General features: G+C 39.1%; 1 protein-coding gene across 1 annotated transcript in view; it reads left to right on the forward strand.

Moving 5' to 3' along the window:
* Pkp2 (plakophilin 2) overlaps positions 1–15059 on the forward strand; it is a 62833-nt gene that overhangs the window by 24947 nt on the left and 22827 nt on the right. Inside the window, exons 5-6 of the mRNA XM_021184706.2 lie at positions 3339–3546; positions 9635–9812. Coding sequence (XP_021040365.1) covers positions 3339–3546; positions 9635–9812 — 386 coding nt within the window. The remainder of the gene's footprint in view (positions 1–3338; positions 3547–9634; positions 9813–15059) is intronic.

Raw genomic sequence — 15059 nt, forward strand, 5'->3', positions numbered from 1 at the left:
TGTAGACCAGGCTGGCCTCGAACTCAGAAATCCGCCTGCCTCTGCCTCCCGAGTGCTGGGATTAAAGGCGTGCGCCACCACGCCCGGCTGACCAATTCATTATTAAATATTGTGTTGGTTTATTATTTGTCAGTGGATATCAGTTACAGATATCTTCTTCATTAGAGTGTGTAGGGTCCATGTCTCCCTCTCAACACTGAGACTCTATTTGGCTTGAACATGTGCAGTCCTTGTGCATGCTGCCATAGTCTCTTGTCAGTTTACATCTACATCATTCCTGTTGTGTCTGGATTACATTTTCCTTGACATTATCACGTCTGGCTCTTAAAATCTTCCTGCCTTCTCTTCCACATAGCTCCCTGAGCTCTTTTGAGTGGGGGTCTGATGAAAACACCCCATTTAGAACCGACTGTTCTAAAATCTCTCACTCTCTGGCACATTGTTTGGTTGTGGCTCTCATTAATTTCCATCTACTGCAAGAAGAAACTTCTCTAATAATGTCTGAGCTAGGGTTGGTTTTTACTTTTTCCCCTTGGTAGCATATAGAATAGTTTCCAGTACCATGAGCACTAGCCTAAATTTTTTTTTTATGCCCTGATTTCTTAGTCTACTTTGTGTTTCAGACAGAGGCATATTAAACAATACCACCCACAGAAGTCCTCTCTTGAGATGCCAGATTTGGCCTAATATCCAACCAAGCATTTGAACAATGTTTGCCCCATTTTTGCTTTTTATGTAACTGTTTTTCATAAAAAGTACTTCCCTTAAAGTTACCACAAGCTATGAAGTAGATAATATATATGAAACTCAACACTCCTGACACCTCAGACAGAATGGAAAAGAGAAACTTGTTGTGGTGATTATTTTGATTATAATTTACTATTTAGATTAATTTTATTTATTTTTTAAATAGCATTGAATTTATTTATTTTAGATTAATTTTATAATGCTGTTTTTTTTTCTTTCCTGTCTTACTAGTCTTTTCCCTGGTCGACTCAAAAGAAAATATAAGGTTGGAAGACTCTTGTCATAAATTATACTTCTGCTATTTTTTCATATTCATTTATTATATATTGTGCCTGCACACATGTATCATGGCACACAAGTGGAGATCAGAGGACAACTCGTGGGAGTTGATTCTCTTCCTCTGTCTTCCTATGTCTACAGACTAGTTGCCCACAAGCTTTCAGGGATTCTCCTGTCTCTGCCTTGCATTACTAGTAAGAGTCTGCAGGAATGAGCACATCACACAGCTTTTGATTTCTGGGGTTCCAGAGGTTAAACCTATGCCATCAAGCTTGGAAGCAAGCACTATTACCCACTGAGTCATCTCGCCAGTCCTCATCATGCTTTTTGTATTAGAGAGGGAAGCTAGGGTTTGGTACACTGTGTAATATGCAAGTGTGCCTTTGGCACCAGCTGCACAATGTTCAGGCACCTGTATGTCTCATTTGACAACAAAGCCCATGGTCAGTCATAAAAAAGACTTTTTAACAACATCAGCATTATGATGATACAAATGAGTGAGGTCTGTACCAAAAGCCCTTGCAACCTGAAAATTGGCCAGGCAGATGTAGATGGAGGCAATGATGTGGGCAACCATAGACTATAAGTTACAGATGACGTGTTCACGTCTTGATTTCTTTATAGTGTTTGCAGCCTAAAACACTAAGTCACTATTCGGGTTTAACTGTTCATGTTTAACACTGTTCATGTTTAACTTATTTTAATTGACAATAATCTGCAAACCTAATGCATTTATTTTAGTTTATCTTGCTTTTTGTTTTTCATTCTTTTGTTTTGTTTTATTTCGCTATGTTTGGAGACTGGGTCTCACTTTGTAGCTTGCTAGCCTTCTCCTTCAACTTCATAAGTGGTGGATTACAGGCACTTACTAGCATATTCAGCTAAGAAATCTGTTTATCAGAGTTAGAGATATGGCTTAGTGGTTAATAGCACTGACTGCTCTTCCAGAGGTCCTAAGTTCAATTCCCAGCAACCACATGGTGGCTTACAACCATCTGTAATGGGATCTGATGCCCTCTGGTGTGTCTGAAGAGAGCAATAGTGTACTCATATACATAAAATAAATAAATACATCTTTAAAAAAATCTGTTTTTCTCTTCCTTTCCTAGGTGTAGCTCTTTCTTTTAATAGACATGCTCTCTCTTGCATGTATGGGTAGAAGAAATGTTTTAAATGACACATTCAAAGGTATAAATTTTTTACTTAAAATCCCCACATAGCTTATGTCATCCTTTTAAATATTCTAGGCAGTTGGCAGTAACTTAGATTTTGAGGTACATTTCAAGGCTTCCAACATTGCCATGATAAATATATTTTTCCTACTATTGATGGTAATTTCTATTCATTTTCATTAACTATAGAAGTTTATTCTGGAAGAAGTACTCATGTAATTCTGTATTCTTTTATCAGACTTTCCTGTCCCCAGATTTAAGGTTATCAAACATCTTATTTTTTTCCAGGCTTTTATTACCAAGTTCTTTTTCTCCTCTTGAACACTCTTCACCCATCCTTTTTACTTAGCCTTTCTTCTGAAAGCTTATTGACAGATTTTTGCCTCCAGAACAGCTCTTCTGTACAACCTGAGTCCCAGACTGTGCTGCATACAGTATTGACTGATAAGTATTTTGATCAGCATCAGTGAACATCTGTTCCTAAGATATTGAATGGCTTAATGCCACATCAAAGTTAACAAGTAGGGTTGTATTCATCAGAGTTCTCTAGAGTCACAGAATATATAGAATATCTCACTATATAAAGAGAATTTGTTGTGATGACTTACAGTCAGTCTGTAGTCCAGCTAACTCAACAGTGGGCAGCTGTGGATGGGAAGTCCAAAAATTTAGTAGTTGCTCAGTCCTGTGAGGTTGTTTGGGCTGGTCTTCTGTAGAAGTAGGTTCCAACAGATGTGCTGGCAAGTAAGTACAAGCAGAAAAAAAAAAAAAAAAGAGCGACTTTTCCTTCTTCCAATGTCCCTATGGAGGCATCCAGCAGTTTATGGCCCAGATTAAAGATATGTACCACCACACCTGGATCTGGGACTTGCTTTGTCCCAGGCTGACTCAGGGATCTCTTTGCCTTAGTCTTCTGAGATCAGAGACATGTACTACCTTGTGTGGGCCTAAGCTTTTTGTGACCCCTGTGCCTCAAGATCTCCATGCCAAGATCCAGGTCAGAAACTTGTGTCTTCCAGCCTCAAGATCTGAACCACAGGTGTGCCCTTCAACTCTGGATTGTAGTTTATTCCAGATATAGTCAAGTCGGCAACCAAGAAGAGTAGCCATTATAGTTATATACATTTATTTCTTCCCTAGGTCAATCAACTTCGAGGCATCCCTAAGCTTCTACAACTGCTCAAACTTCAGAATGAAGATGTTCAGCGGGCTGCTTGTGGGGCCTTGAGAAACTTGGTATTTGAAGACAATGATAACAAGTTGGAGGTAGCTGAACTAAACGGAGTGCCTCGGCTACTGCAGGTGCTGAAGCAAACCAGAGACTTGGAGACAAAGAAGCAAATAACAGGTATTTCCTACTAACCCTTAAGAGCTGAACACTGTAGAGCCAGCCAGGTGCTTTACATCATGTGTTTTTCTTACGTTTGTTTCCTGGAGTGGATGATGAATAGACTCATTGAGACAAACACCAGCGTAGCTTATATCCAGAATTTGAACCCCTTTCTTCTGAAGGAGAAAATATTCTGAAGTTTTTCCTTAATATTTTAAATGAAAAACTCTATAAACCTATGACTAAATGTTTTTAAAACAACTTTTGACGATGTGAAATTTTTTTCTTACCTTTTGGTTTGAGCATGCATGGGCATTTGATGTTATCCCAGGCATCCCAACATTCCAGAGGAAATGAGAAGCACAGCCAAGGCAGCAGTCAGCATCCGGATCTGTGAGGGGAGGGAAACGGAGAGGTCCATGCATTAGAATTTTTGTTCAAATTGTTCAAAATGCAAAGAGTCATTTTCCTATCTTTCTGCTACCCAGCCGGACTCCTCTTACTAGAACCTTCATAGCTGAAGTGATTTTGAAATGTAGTTATCACCAAAAGAGACTTTAGAATTTGAGATAATATGAGGTATTAAATCTCAGTTTTACTGTCAAAGAATCTACAGTTCAAAGAATGCAATACTTTTAAAGTTATCAAAGGTTTTAAGATTTAATAATAATAGTTACCAGTGTTCTGGTAAACACTTTTTATCTTACTACCAATACTTGAACCCAGGCCCTTATTCATGCTTGGCAAGTTTGCTGCTGGACAGATCTCGTAATTTTTCTTCTATAAAATTTTACCAGTATATCCTACTTACATATATATATGTGTGTGTGTGTGTGTATATATATATATACATATATATATATATATACATACATATATATATGTATGTGTATATACATGCATACATATATATAATGTGTGTATATATATACACACATGTATATACACACACATATATGTATATACATGTGTGACTTACATGAAAACGTCTGCAGAAATGATGCCTTTGTTTTAGAGCATACCTTTGAGATGTTAGACACTGAGCCCCAGGCTGGGGAAATAGTTTTGATTTTCCATCTACTCAACTAAAGCATGAAGGACTTAGTGTGATAAAGGACCAAACATTGCATTAGAACTCAGCATTTTCAACCTGCAGCAATGAACCATAAAAAAAATCAAGCATATTCTACTCTCCATAGTCAGAAAACACTCTCGGGAGGCCACCTCACTGAGGGTCTTTAAAGGGATATAAAGGAGAGTGTTAAAGGAGAGTGACAGTTGTTTTTGGCAAAGTGAACATGTCTAGAAGGGAAGGAGGTGGGACCAAGCTGCTGGTCACACTAAGGAAACATGGAAGTTAGTAATTGGGTTAGGATACATAGTAGCAAGGAAACTTGGATGACGGGGGTAGTTTCGAGAAAATAATCCTTTTATCTACACTTTTCTTGTGCAAATGATAGAAGGCTAAAGTCAAAGAGCATTCTGTGATGCTGCTGCCATAGCAACCATCCAGGCATCTGAGGGCATGTGTGCAGCTGAGGAATGGAGTGCAAGCTAGATTTCCCCACAGGAGGACATTTAATTGTGTTAACTGAACTGTACTGACTCTTTGGCATTGGATACAGATTGCCCTAAATGATTCCCTTCAGCTCTGGGACATGCTTTCTATGCCTCAGGAAGATATAAGTCTTTCTAAGTCTCAGAGACAGTTTGGCCTAAAATAGCCACATTTTCATAGTGAGACGCCTGGATGTGAATCTCCCCTTTACTGAGCCTGCTCTCATTTGTCTGTGTCATTTCTAATCTTTAGTCTTCAGTGAAGATGGCAATATTTCTTCACTGTAAAAATTTATATTTTGCTATGCAAAAGTAAAGGAAATTTACTTAACCGTATTTCCACTTGTAGTGGGCAATATTAGTAAAATATGCATTTTAATAGCTGTAAGACCAATTTTTCAGGTTTTTTAATATCTTATTTGGCCATAAACTTATGGGCAGTGGAATTCTTATAATTGCTATATATTCAAATTGTCACTGACAAGAATAAGTTTTCTTTTTTCTTCTTGGCTAAAACGAATGCCTATTGGTAGAAAGCAGGTAGATTGATCTCAGAAGAGAGAGAGAGAGAAAGAGAGAGAGAGAGACAGACTGAGGCTTGGGTTCTGTGAACAAACTTCTATGAAGTTAAAATAGAGGCAAATAAAAACTTAAACCTTAATATTATGTTGCTGAATCTAAAATCTAACCATTAAGTGATATCTACTCAGAGTCATGGAAGAGATGAGACTCAATTCCTGCAGAAGAGAAATCATTCAACAATGTAGTGCACTCTATGGGGGTTGGGGCAGGTGGGCGTGCACTAGCCAGAAGGTAACAGGGCAGCAAAGATAAAGCATAGATTTAGAAGGTGTTAAGCCAGGAATACTGTAGGGAAATGTATGCTAGCTGCCACCAGGAAGATTAGAAATTCCCAGCCATTGACCTAGTCAAGGCATATCAAAATTAGCTGGTGTGTATGTGTGTGTCTGTGTTTCATCATTCACAAATCCAGAGAGCTCTTGGTTGGGTGCAGCACATGTGTGACCTACCTGGAGCCAAAGTGGTTTAACTAATTCGCCACTACACATAGTGCCAAAAATTTGGGGATTTTAGGGATATATATTGTTTCCCTAGGTATGCCATATAGCCTTGACTGGCCTTAAACTTGCCTCATTCTCTTGAGTATTAGGATTGTAAGCAAGTACCACCATGTCCAGAAAGGAACTGTTTAATTGTCCACACAAAAGCACCGCTCTCATCCCACAGGGTATGAGTAGTTTTCTCTGAGCTAGATAATGCTGCTATGTCCTAGGGCCCAGAGTTAGGTTACCCCAAGTATTCTAGTGTGGTAATGACTTCATGAAACTTTGATAATAACAGGGCAAAGAAAGGTATCACTAGTAAGGTATTGCTGCATACATTGGTGGAAACATCAGGTAGGGAGATTAAAGCTAAGTGAAGAAGTCTCTGGAAATCTTAGATACTTTCTGATGACATTCTTAGTCTTTGAATTGGTAGAAGCTAGGGTCTATTTGTATATTACAGAAGGATTTTTAGCTGAACCACAGGGATTTTAGGTCATACATAGAGATAGTTAATAACATGCTATTAAAGAGATTAAAGATCTCTCAAGATGTTTTGACACTCAACTCACCACCATAATTGAAATTTTAACCAGTCTTATAGAATATTTAATAGAGGTGCCCCAGAACTTACTTACACTCAGAAATATAAATTCTTATAACCATTTTGAGATTTTTGGTGCAGTAAACCTAGAGTGTGGCCCAGATTCTGATCTATCACTGGGTTCCTTTGCAGACTTCCAATCTAACACTAACTTAAGGATAAAAATCCTTGTTAGCATATTGGTAAGAAATGAGCTAATTTTTTTTACCCAACCCAGGTTGGATCTTTTAAGTAGGTCTTTCTGGTTTCTATAAAGTCTTCTGGTCTCTACAAGGTTGCTACAAGGCCTACTGGTTCCCCCAAAATCTCCCTCCTTAAGATTTTCAGCTGGTGATTCAGACTTTGCCTTCTGTAACCACAGAGTTTGGTCTTCGTCTGTTTAACCCAGCCTTTCTTTAGTGACTGGACATTGAGCATCCCCGCATATAGTGACCCTAACATCTTTCAGCTATGTGCTAAGGAATTACCCTATTTCTATCTGATTAGTGCTAAGTTCTGTGTGTGTGTACAGAAAGGTATGCGCATATCACCAAAGAATACTTTTCTTCTGATGTTATGCCATCTAGAAATTTGATGGCCATGACCTAGGTATACATTAGCCTACATTAATTTTTTAAAAACTACACAAAACTTCCTAAATTATATATTTGTTTAGATATAGTGTAGCATGCCAATCTAAGAAGGGTATATATTGACTGTAAAAGGAAAATTCCATTCCCTTTGTTCAAGGTAATCCTCTTTGGTTTTTATGTAAGATGTATTGAGTACTTTGTATGGTTCTTTGTAAAAAGAGGAAACTTCACTGTGCTTCAGATTTTTTAAGCCACTGACAAGCAGAGAAACTTGATTTGTTTGCTTATTTTGAACTCCAGGAAGTCCCTACCCATATAGCCCCGCCTCTCCCCCACATTCCTTCTGGCTTTCTCTCCTGTTTCTCTCCTCTTTTCTTTTGTAGCTTATTAATCAAAATTCAACCTCAGGCCTGCCTTTACATTGTCTCCAACTACCTTCTGAGTTTTATTCTCTCTGTCCCCTTCCAGGGCCTCTTAAGATGAAGTGAGAGGGATGAAGCCATTGTATTGCAGAACCCACGGCTGAGACACTGCTCCTGACTAACCCCAAATGCTAGTTTGATCAGGAAAAGACTTCCTGAAGTCCAGAAATCCTGTTCCCAGCAGACATCAGTCCTACTGTGACCTTATCTATTGGAAGCTATGTGTAGACTGCATGAAAATCTGGTTGCTGTTTAAAAAATTATACACAGCCAAAGCAAACTGTTTAAGCCTGAAACATTAGACCTCATATGTTCTAATTGATTGGGCCAAATGCACATAGAGCTATGTAGGCCATTATTTAGTCATTAAAATCAAGGGAGATGATATCACCTATCATAAAGTAGATATCCTATATATCTCTGCTTTCATTGCCATACATTTAAGTAGAAAGTATTGACTGGGAGGGTGGACGAAGATGAGATGTGGAAGGTACAATCACCCCTTTTCTCTTCTGGCCTCTTTGCCCTTTCCTGTATGGTAGTTAGTTGGAGCATCCTATAAGAGACAAAAAGATAGCAAGACAATTACACATGGGCAAGGCCATTGTCACAGCAATGTGTAGGTTCCTCTAAGAAGTATTTGGATACCAAAGGTACATTTTAAAAAATCCTACACGTGTATATAATTATCTTTCAGCACCAAGCTCTAGTTTCTATGAGTAAATGCCCTGGAAAACCTGGGTTTGTTTTGGTTTTTGTTTGTTTGTTTGTTTGTTTGTTTTTGAGACAGGGTTCCTTTGTGTGTAGTTTGGCTGCCCTAGGACTTGTTCTATAGACCAGGTTAGCCTTGAACTCACAGAGCTCCTCCTGCCTCACCTAGTATTTTATTTTCTTCTTTTTTTTCTGGTTGGTTGGCTTTACAACCTTTCCCTTTAATAATGGCATCAGGGGGAAAATGAGCATTGTGTGAGTAGCTGTGACTCTGATCTCTGATGGTGACATTGTGGAGACATAAAAGGCAGCAATCTTTGTCTTTCACTGCCAAACCCTAAAAGAAGTATAAAAGAAGGTTGCCAGATCCTGAAGGCAGAAATCCCTATCATGGGACAGCAGTTGACAAACATTAACTAGGAGTGTTGACCAGCTGCTGCAGTAGACAGAGAAACATGTTGTGTAGCTATTCCTGCCCTAAGTGGACAGAAAGTACCAAGTTACAGGTCGTGAGGAGCAGCACTTAGGAACATTGCTGTCTCCCTGTCTTTCTGATAGAGAAAAACAAAAGGACAAAATTCCTTTAACCTACTGAACAGTAGTTGCAGGAAGGCTGTTTCTCACCTCTAGCTGGAGTATGTTAGGTCGATGAGGTCAGCTTTGTAGTAGAGTCCATAAAAGAAACAGCAATAAAGCCTAAGTGTGTGTCATTATTTTTCTTACTGCTAAGATAAAATACCAAACAACAGTGACTTAAGGGAGCTTATTTGGGCTCAGAACATCAAGAAATCTAGCCCATCGTGGTGGGACTGGAGTCATGGAGCTGCTTCTTCACATGGTGGAAAACAGAAAGGGATGGAGCAAGAGGCAATAGTCCACTAATGACCTACTCCAGTGACCTTCCTCCAGCCAGCCTCCCAAAATGGGAGGTGAGCTTCAGAACATGGTCCTGTGGGGGATATTTCAGACTCAAACTGCTTTATTCTCACTCCTGGTTCATTTGAACCTGCATGATCTTGCATATTAAGTAATAGATAATCGTTCTTAGGAATTTAGCATCAATGAGCACCAAACAGGTTTCTGCCCCACATCCTTTTAAAATACCTATTCACAGTCTTGAAGTTGATGGCCTTGCCTTGAGTTTGAGCACTTTTCTCACTGAGCCTGTTTTTCTAGGTTTGCTCTGGAACCTGTCCTCTAGTGATAAACTCAAGCATCTCATGATAACAGAAGCCTTGCTCACCTTGACAGAGAGTGTCATCATCCCCTTCTCCGGGTGGCCTGAAGGAGACTACCCTAAAGCCAATGGCTTGCTTGATTTTGACATATTCTACAATGTCACTGGATGCCTAAGGTAATGCCCCCTTGCGCCCCAACCTCTTCAGATAAAAGTTGTAATCAAATAGGGCACCCAAAGAGAAGTTGAAATGTGTTCTATTTTGGATCCTTTCTGTAATTACACAATTTAGTTTTGTTGGACTCTGCTTGGGTAGAAACTGATGGCATTTATTATAATAAGATGTTTCTGTCTATTTAATTGCACTGTCTTAACTGTCTAGTTAATACCTGATCAGTCAGAGTTACCGTTACTGAGGAAAAAACCTGACTAAAGGCAAGTTAGGGAGGAAAGGGTTAATTTGGTTTACACTTCCACATCACTGTTTAGCAAAGCAGGCTGTCAGGACAGAAACTCAAGCAGGACAGGAACCTAGAGCCAGGAGCTGATGTGGAGGCGGTGGAGCCTTACTGACTGTCTTGCTCCTCATGGCTTGCTCAATAGTGTACATGGGACAGTAGCTAATTCTGCTGAAAAAGAAAAGAAAAATTAACTCCTCACTATCACTCCCAGCAACACTGCAACCTTTCCTTGGACTGTGTTTACTGGTTTGATGACTTTCTACAACTCCAAGTCTCATAGAACCCAGGACCAACTCAGGGGTGGCACCTTTCACCTGGGCCCTTCCCATCAATCACTAATTAAGAAAATGCTCCACGGCCTTGCCTACATCCTGATCCTATGGAGGCATTTTTCTCAGTTGAGGCTCCTTCTTTCCAATGACTCTAGCTTGTTAGTTGACATTAAACTAGCCAATACAATATCAAATATCATTATTATTTAAAGCCTTGTGTTAGCTACTGGGGATTTTACAAGGAATACATAAATAAATAAATAATAAATAAATGTACTCAATTACAGTTTAAATAAAATAGTAAAATAAACCACAGTGACAAATTAGAGTAGTTGTAAAGTATTTGGACAGAATGAATGCACAGATGATCCGCGTGAAAACTGGGGAATGATCGAGTGTGGCAAGGAAAAAGGGCTGAGGCTCACGGGATAGAGTGCTGGCTTAGTGTGCACAGTCCCTAGGTTGAAGGGACACTCAGCATCTGAAACTGGAGTTGTAGAAAGCCATCAAACAAAGCTGGAAACATAGTCTAAGGAGTAAATAAGTCTTTTTGAAAAATGTTTTCTATTTGAGCTTCAGGAGGTTAAGCAGTTACTTTGAAAACTCTCAACAATTCTAAAGCTGTTAAAACCAGCTAATCAGATAGCTAGCCAAAACCTGTGTGGCCAGACTCTGACCTCACAGAGAATGTCAGGAAGCACACGTGCAGGCCTCTTCATCTGGGAACCAGAATTTTCTACAATTTCAGTCATGTACTCCCAGGCTAGCCAAGATTAAACATTGTCCTTCAGACTGGGCATGATGGTGCAGAGGGAGGCAGATCTCTTGAGTTCTGAGGCCAGCCTGGTTTGCAAAGAGAGTTCCAGGACAGCCAGGGCTATTACACAGAGAAACCTTGTCCAAAACAAAACAAACAACAAAAAAAAGACATGCATTTCTCTTTGCTAGAGATGTTCTTTATTCCTGTTGCCTACTTTGATCAAGTCTCCAGGGTGATCATTTTAAATACTTGAGTAAAGATAATACAGAGAAGGAAGAATCGGTAAAACATAATTTTTAAATTTTTATTTGTGTATGTATGTTTATATGTATTTGTGTGAGTTTGTATGTACGTATATGTGTCTGTTAGTATGTGTTTGTGTGTTTGCACATATGTGTGGGTATGTATGTGTGTTTGTATGTATGTGTATGTATCTCTTTGTATGTGTGTTTGCACGTGTGTGTATTTGTATGTATGTGTGTGTTTGCATGTGTGTGTATTTGTATGTGTGTGTGTGTCTGTGTGTGTGTTTATATGTATATGTGTATGTATGTGTATGTCTCCCTGTGTGTGTGTGTGTGTGTGTGTGTAAGACAGAGAGGAAGAATGTGGTTATATCCGTCCTCCATGGCTTCTGTGGATTTCAATCCATTCCTGGGGACTTTGCAAAAAGCCCTGAGCTGAGCCAGCCATGGAAGAATTATTTTTTCTTATAGAATGAGGATGCATTTCACTTGTCTTTCTTCAATGATTAGTTTACAAGTTGAGTCTTGGGCAGAAAAATCATTTCCCAGAATGTTATTGTCAACTTTTTAAAAAAGCATCTCAAGAATTAAGGGAAAATGGCTGTATATATATTACTTAAGTAATAGGTAATATCCTGTGAACTGTGTTTTGTAACAGCAAATATGTTTTTATAGAAAAATATGTGGCTAATCATAGTCAGAACTATATCTTAAAAAACATTTTAAATTTCATGATTATTTTTTGAATTGGTAGGTTTGGCTGATAATATTACCCAACAGGTAAAGGTTCTGCTGAGGCTGACAACCTGAGTTCTATTTCTAGAATCCAGATGTCCTCTGATCCCACATGCAATCTGTGACACAAGGGCACCCACACATGAAGGATGGATAGATGGATTTACAGAAGGTTGTTAGGAAACACCCCTCCGTCCTCAAGAATATTTTTTCTTTCCTTGAAAATATTTTTTTCAAACAATATATTTTGATTACTGTTTCCCCTCACTGAATTCTCACTTGTTCTACCCTACCTCCCCTCCCATCTGGATCTATACCTTTATGTCTCAGACATTTAAGGAATGATAATTAAATAAGATTAAAACAAACAAGTTGGAGCCGGACGTGGTGGCGCACACCTTTAATCCCAGCACTCGGGAGGCAGAGGCAGGCGGATTTCTGAGTTCGAGGCCAGCCTGGACTACAAAGTGAGTTCCAGGACAGCCAGGGCTACACAGAAAAACCCTGTCTCGAAAAACCAAAAAAAACAAAAACAAAAACAAAAAAAACCAAAAACAAACAAACAAAAAAACCAAGTTGGAATAAAACAAAACAAAACAAAAGAAGAAAACCAAAGAAATAGCATATATAGGCACAGAGAGACACATTCTCACACAGAAATCCCATAAAAACACAAAACTGGAAGCTATGAAACACACAAAGGACTTATTGGATTGAAAACTAATAATGCCCTGACTCAATATTATGAGACAAGCTCTAAAGATACATGAAAACTTTTTTCTTTAAAAACAATAAATAAGTAGCTTTACAGAAAACAACTGGCCCCTCTGTCAGCAGACATCAAGGTAGAAAATATCTACTGCCTTGTAGATAAATTCCTTTATCATCTACTAATGATCCAATCATCTCCTTTAGTTGTTAAATAAGGTTATTCAGGTTGTAGTAGCTTCAATGTATATTGTTTAAGTTACAGTTTAGTATTTATAATCAACTTTAAATGGAACTTGGTGTTCTACCCCAAACCATGCAGAATGAGTATTGCCACCTAGCCACATGCTTAATGATTTATCTCAATATTCAGATGGTTTTGAAACATTAAAAAAAAATCAGGAAAAGCAGAGTTAAGGATCCCACACACACACTCTCTTTCTCTCCCCATAATAAAAGCATGAATGTGTCTTTGAAGTGTAGCTGTGAATTCTTGTAATCTGTCACTGTTGCTCCCTCTTGTAAACAAAGGCTGCCTGAGGCTGATGCTTGCTGATACCTTCAGGAGTGGTGTTGATTTTATAGTAACGGTCAAGCCCTTCTATTCGCATAGTTTTTGTTGCTCTGCCTATTCTAAGGAGGTTTACTTTTCATCCCGAGGAACCACAGCTGCCTCTGTTGCTTTCTTTCTCTTTGTTAGTCACAGATAAGCCTCAACTGTTGGATATAGATCAGAAGAAAGTTAAATGAAAGACTGGGTCTACATCTCCAACAAGGAAAGATAGGCCAGCATCTTATAGTCTGGAGTAGACTTTGCCAACTGCTTATCAAGTACTTAAGAGACTAGGCCTTCTTGGAGCTAATGGTGGGTAGAATTAAGAAGCCTGGGCCCAGAGCCACCAGACAGTGTGTGAGAAACCACATCATAAGTACAAATAACCCTTATGTCTGACTCTTCACATATTTCTTTTGTGGGGGAAGTGACTTACTTTACCAGCCCTTGTACCTGCCACTCTCACATCCTTATAACTAGTGACAGGGCCTCAAACCCTTTGCCTTAAAACATTGTGTGTCAGCTCACCACTTCCCCAGGCTCCTTGACTGCACACTAGATACAGAGCTTCAAAGTATTGTTAACAGATTTCCTTTCAGTGCTGTCTGTGAGAGCATACCAGAGCATTACCAGAGACTTTACATGAAGAACAGCAGTTCATTCTGATTTCAGATGCTAATAATGTCATGATTATGACAAATTCTAGGGTGCCATAGCCTCAGAAGTGTTATAAAAATTACAGATGAATTGTTCACCATCATGTTTAGCATATACACTAAATTGTAGCTATAAGTTTGATAGTATTTAATTGATTATAAATTAATATATAATTATAAATATGTATATCTAATTATGAATTTTCCATATGGAATTTTCAAAAACATATTTCATTGTCTTTGCTCCCCAGTCCTCCCCACTCCCTCTGTCTCCCTGACTCTCGTTTCTTGTTATACCTTACCCAGTCCTCTCCACTTCTACTTTGCTCTGCTGTCTTCCCTTAATCCCCTGACCTGGACCAGCAGGTCATTCTTCAGTAACTGGGTCATGAGGGAGAGGTGCCAGGGATGAGGATGATAGAGAAAATAGACAACAAGAAGACAAAAGCTGGGGTTAGGAGGGTTTGTACAAGCTCTGTCTTATGCCAAGCATATTCCTGGCTTTAGACAAAGAACTATGTCCCCTCAGTCAACAATAGTGAATGAAGGCTGAAGGATAAAGGAAGTTAAAGCCCTGTAACTGGTACAACAAATCCTTAGTCAGTGTGGAGGGGGACTCCACATAATTAGAAAGAGAATAATTGATATAGGTAATTTTGAAATGCACACACCTTTTGGAATAGAGGGACTCCCAATCAGGAATATATATATGGAGGGTTGACAGAAGCATTGATTTCAAACATAAAAAGAATGTCTTTATGATGGTCCATTGTTGTAGCTAACAGCCAGAAGTCCAATTGAGCCTTTTCTTTGGAGACAATGTAATAGATGGGTGGGATATTCTTGCGCGTGTCTGACTCGACCAGCAATTAGACGCTGCAACAGGATCCTTCTGCACACGTTTATTGGGAGAGCTTGATTGTAGAGGCCAATAGACCCCGAGCCCAGAACTGGTGCTGCTTTATATAGGCCTAGGAGAGGCGTGTCTCACACCCAGATTGGTTGTGCTTGGTTGATGCTTACCACCTCATTTG

This window comes from Mus caroli, chromosome 16 (genome assembly GCF_900094665.2).
Source record: "Mus caroli chromosome 16, CAROLI_EIJ_v1.1, whole genome shotgun sequence".
Taxonomy (NCBI): domain Eukaryota; kingdom Metazoa; phylum Chordata; class Mammalia; order Rodentia; family Muridae; genus Mus; species Mus caroli.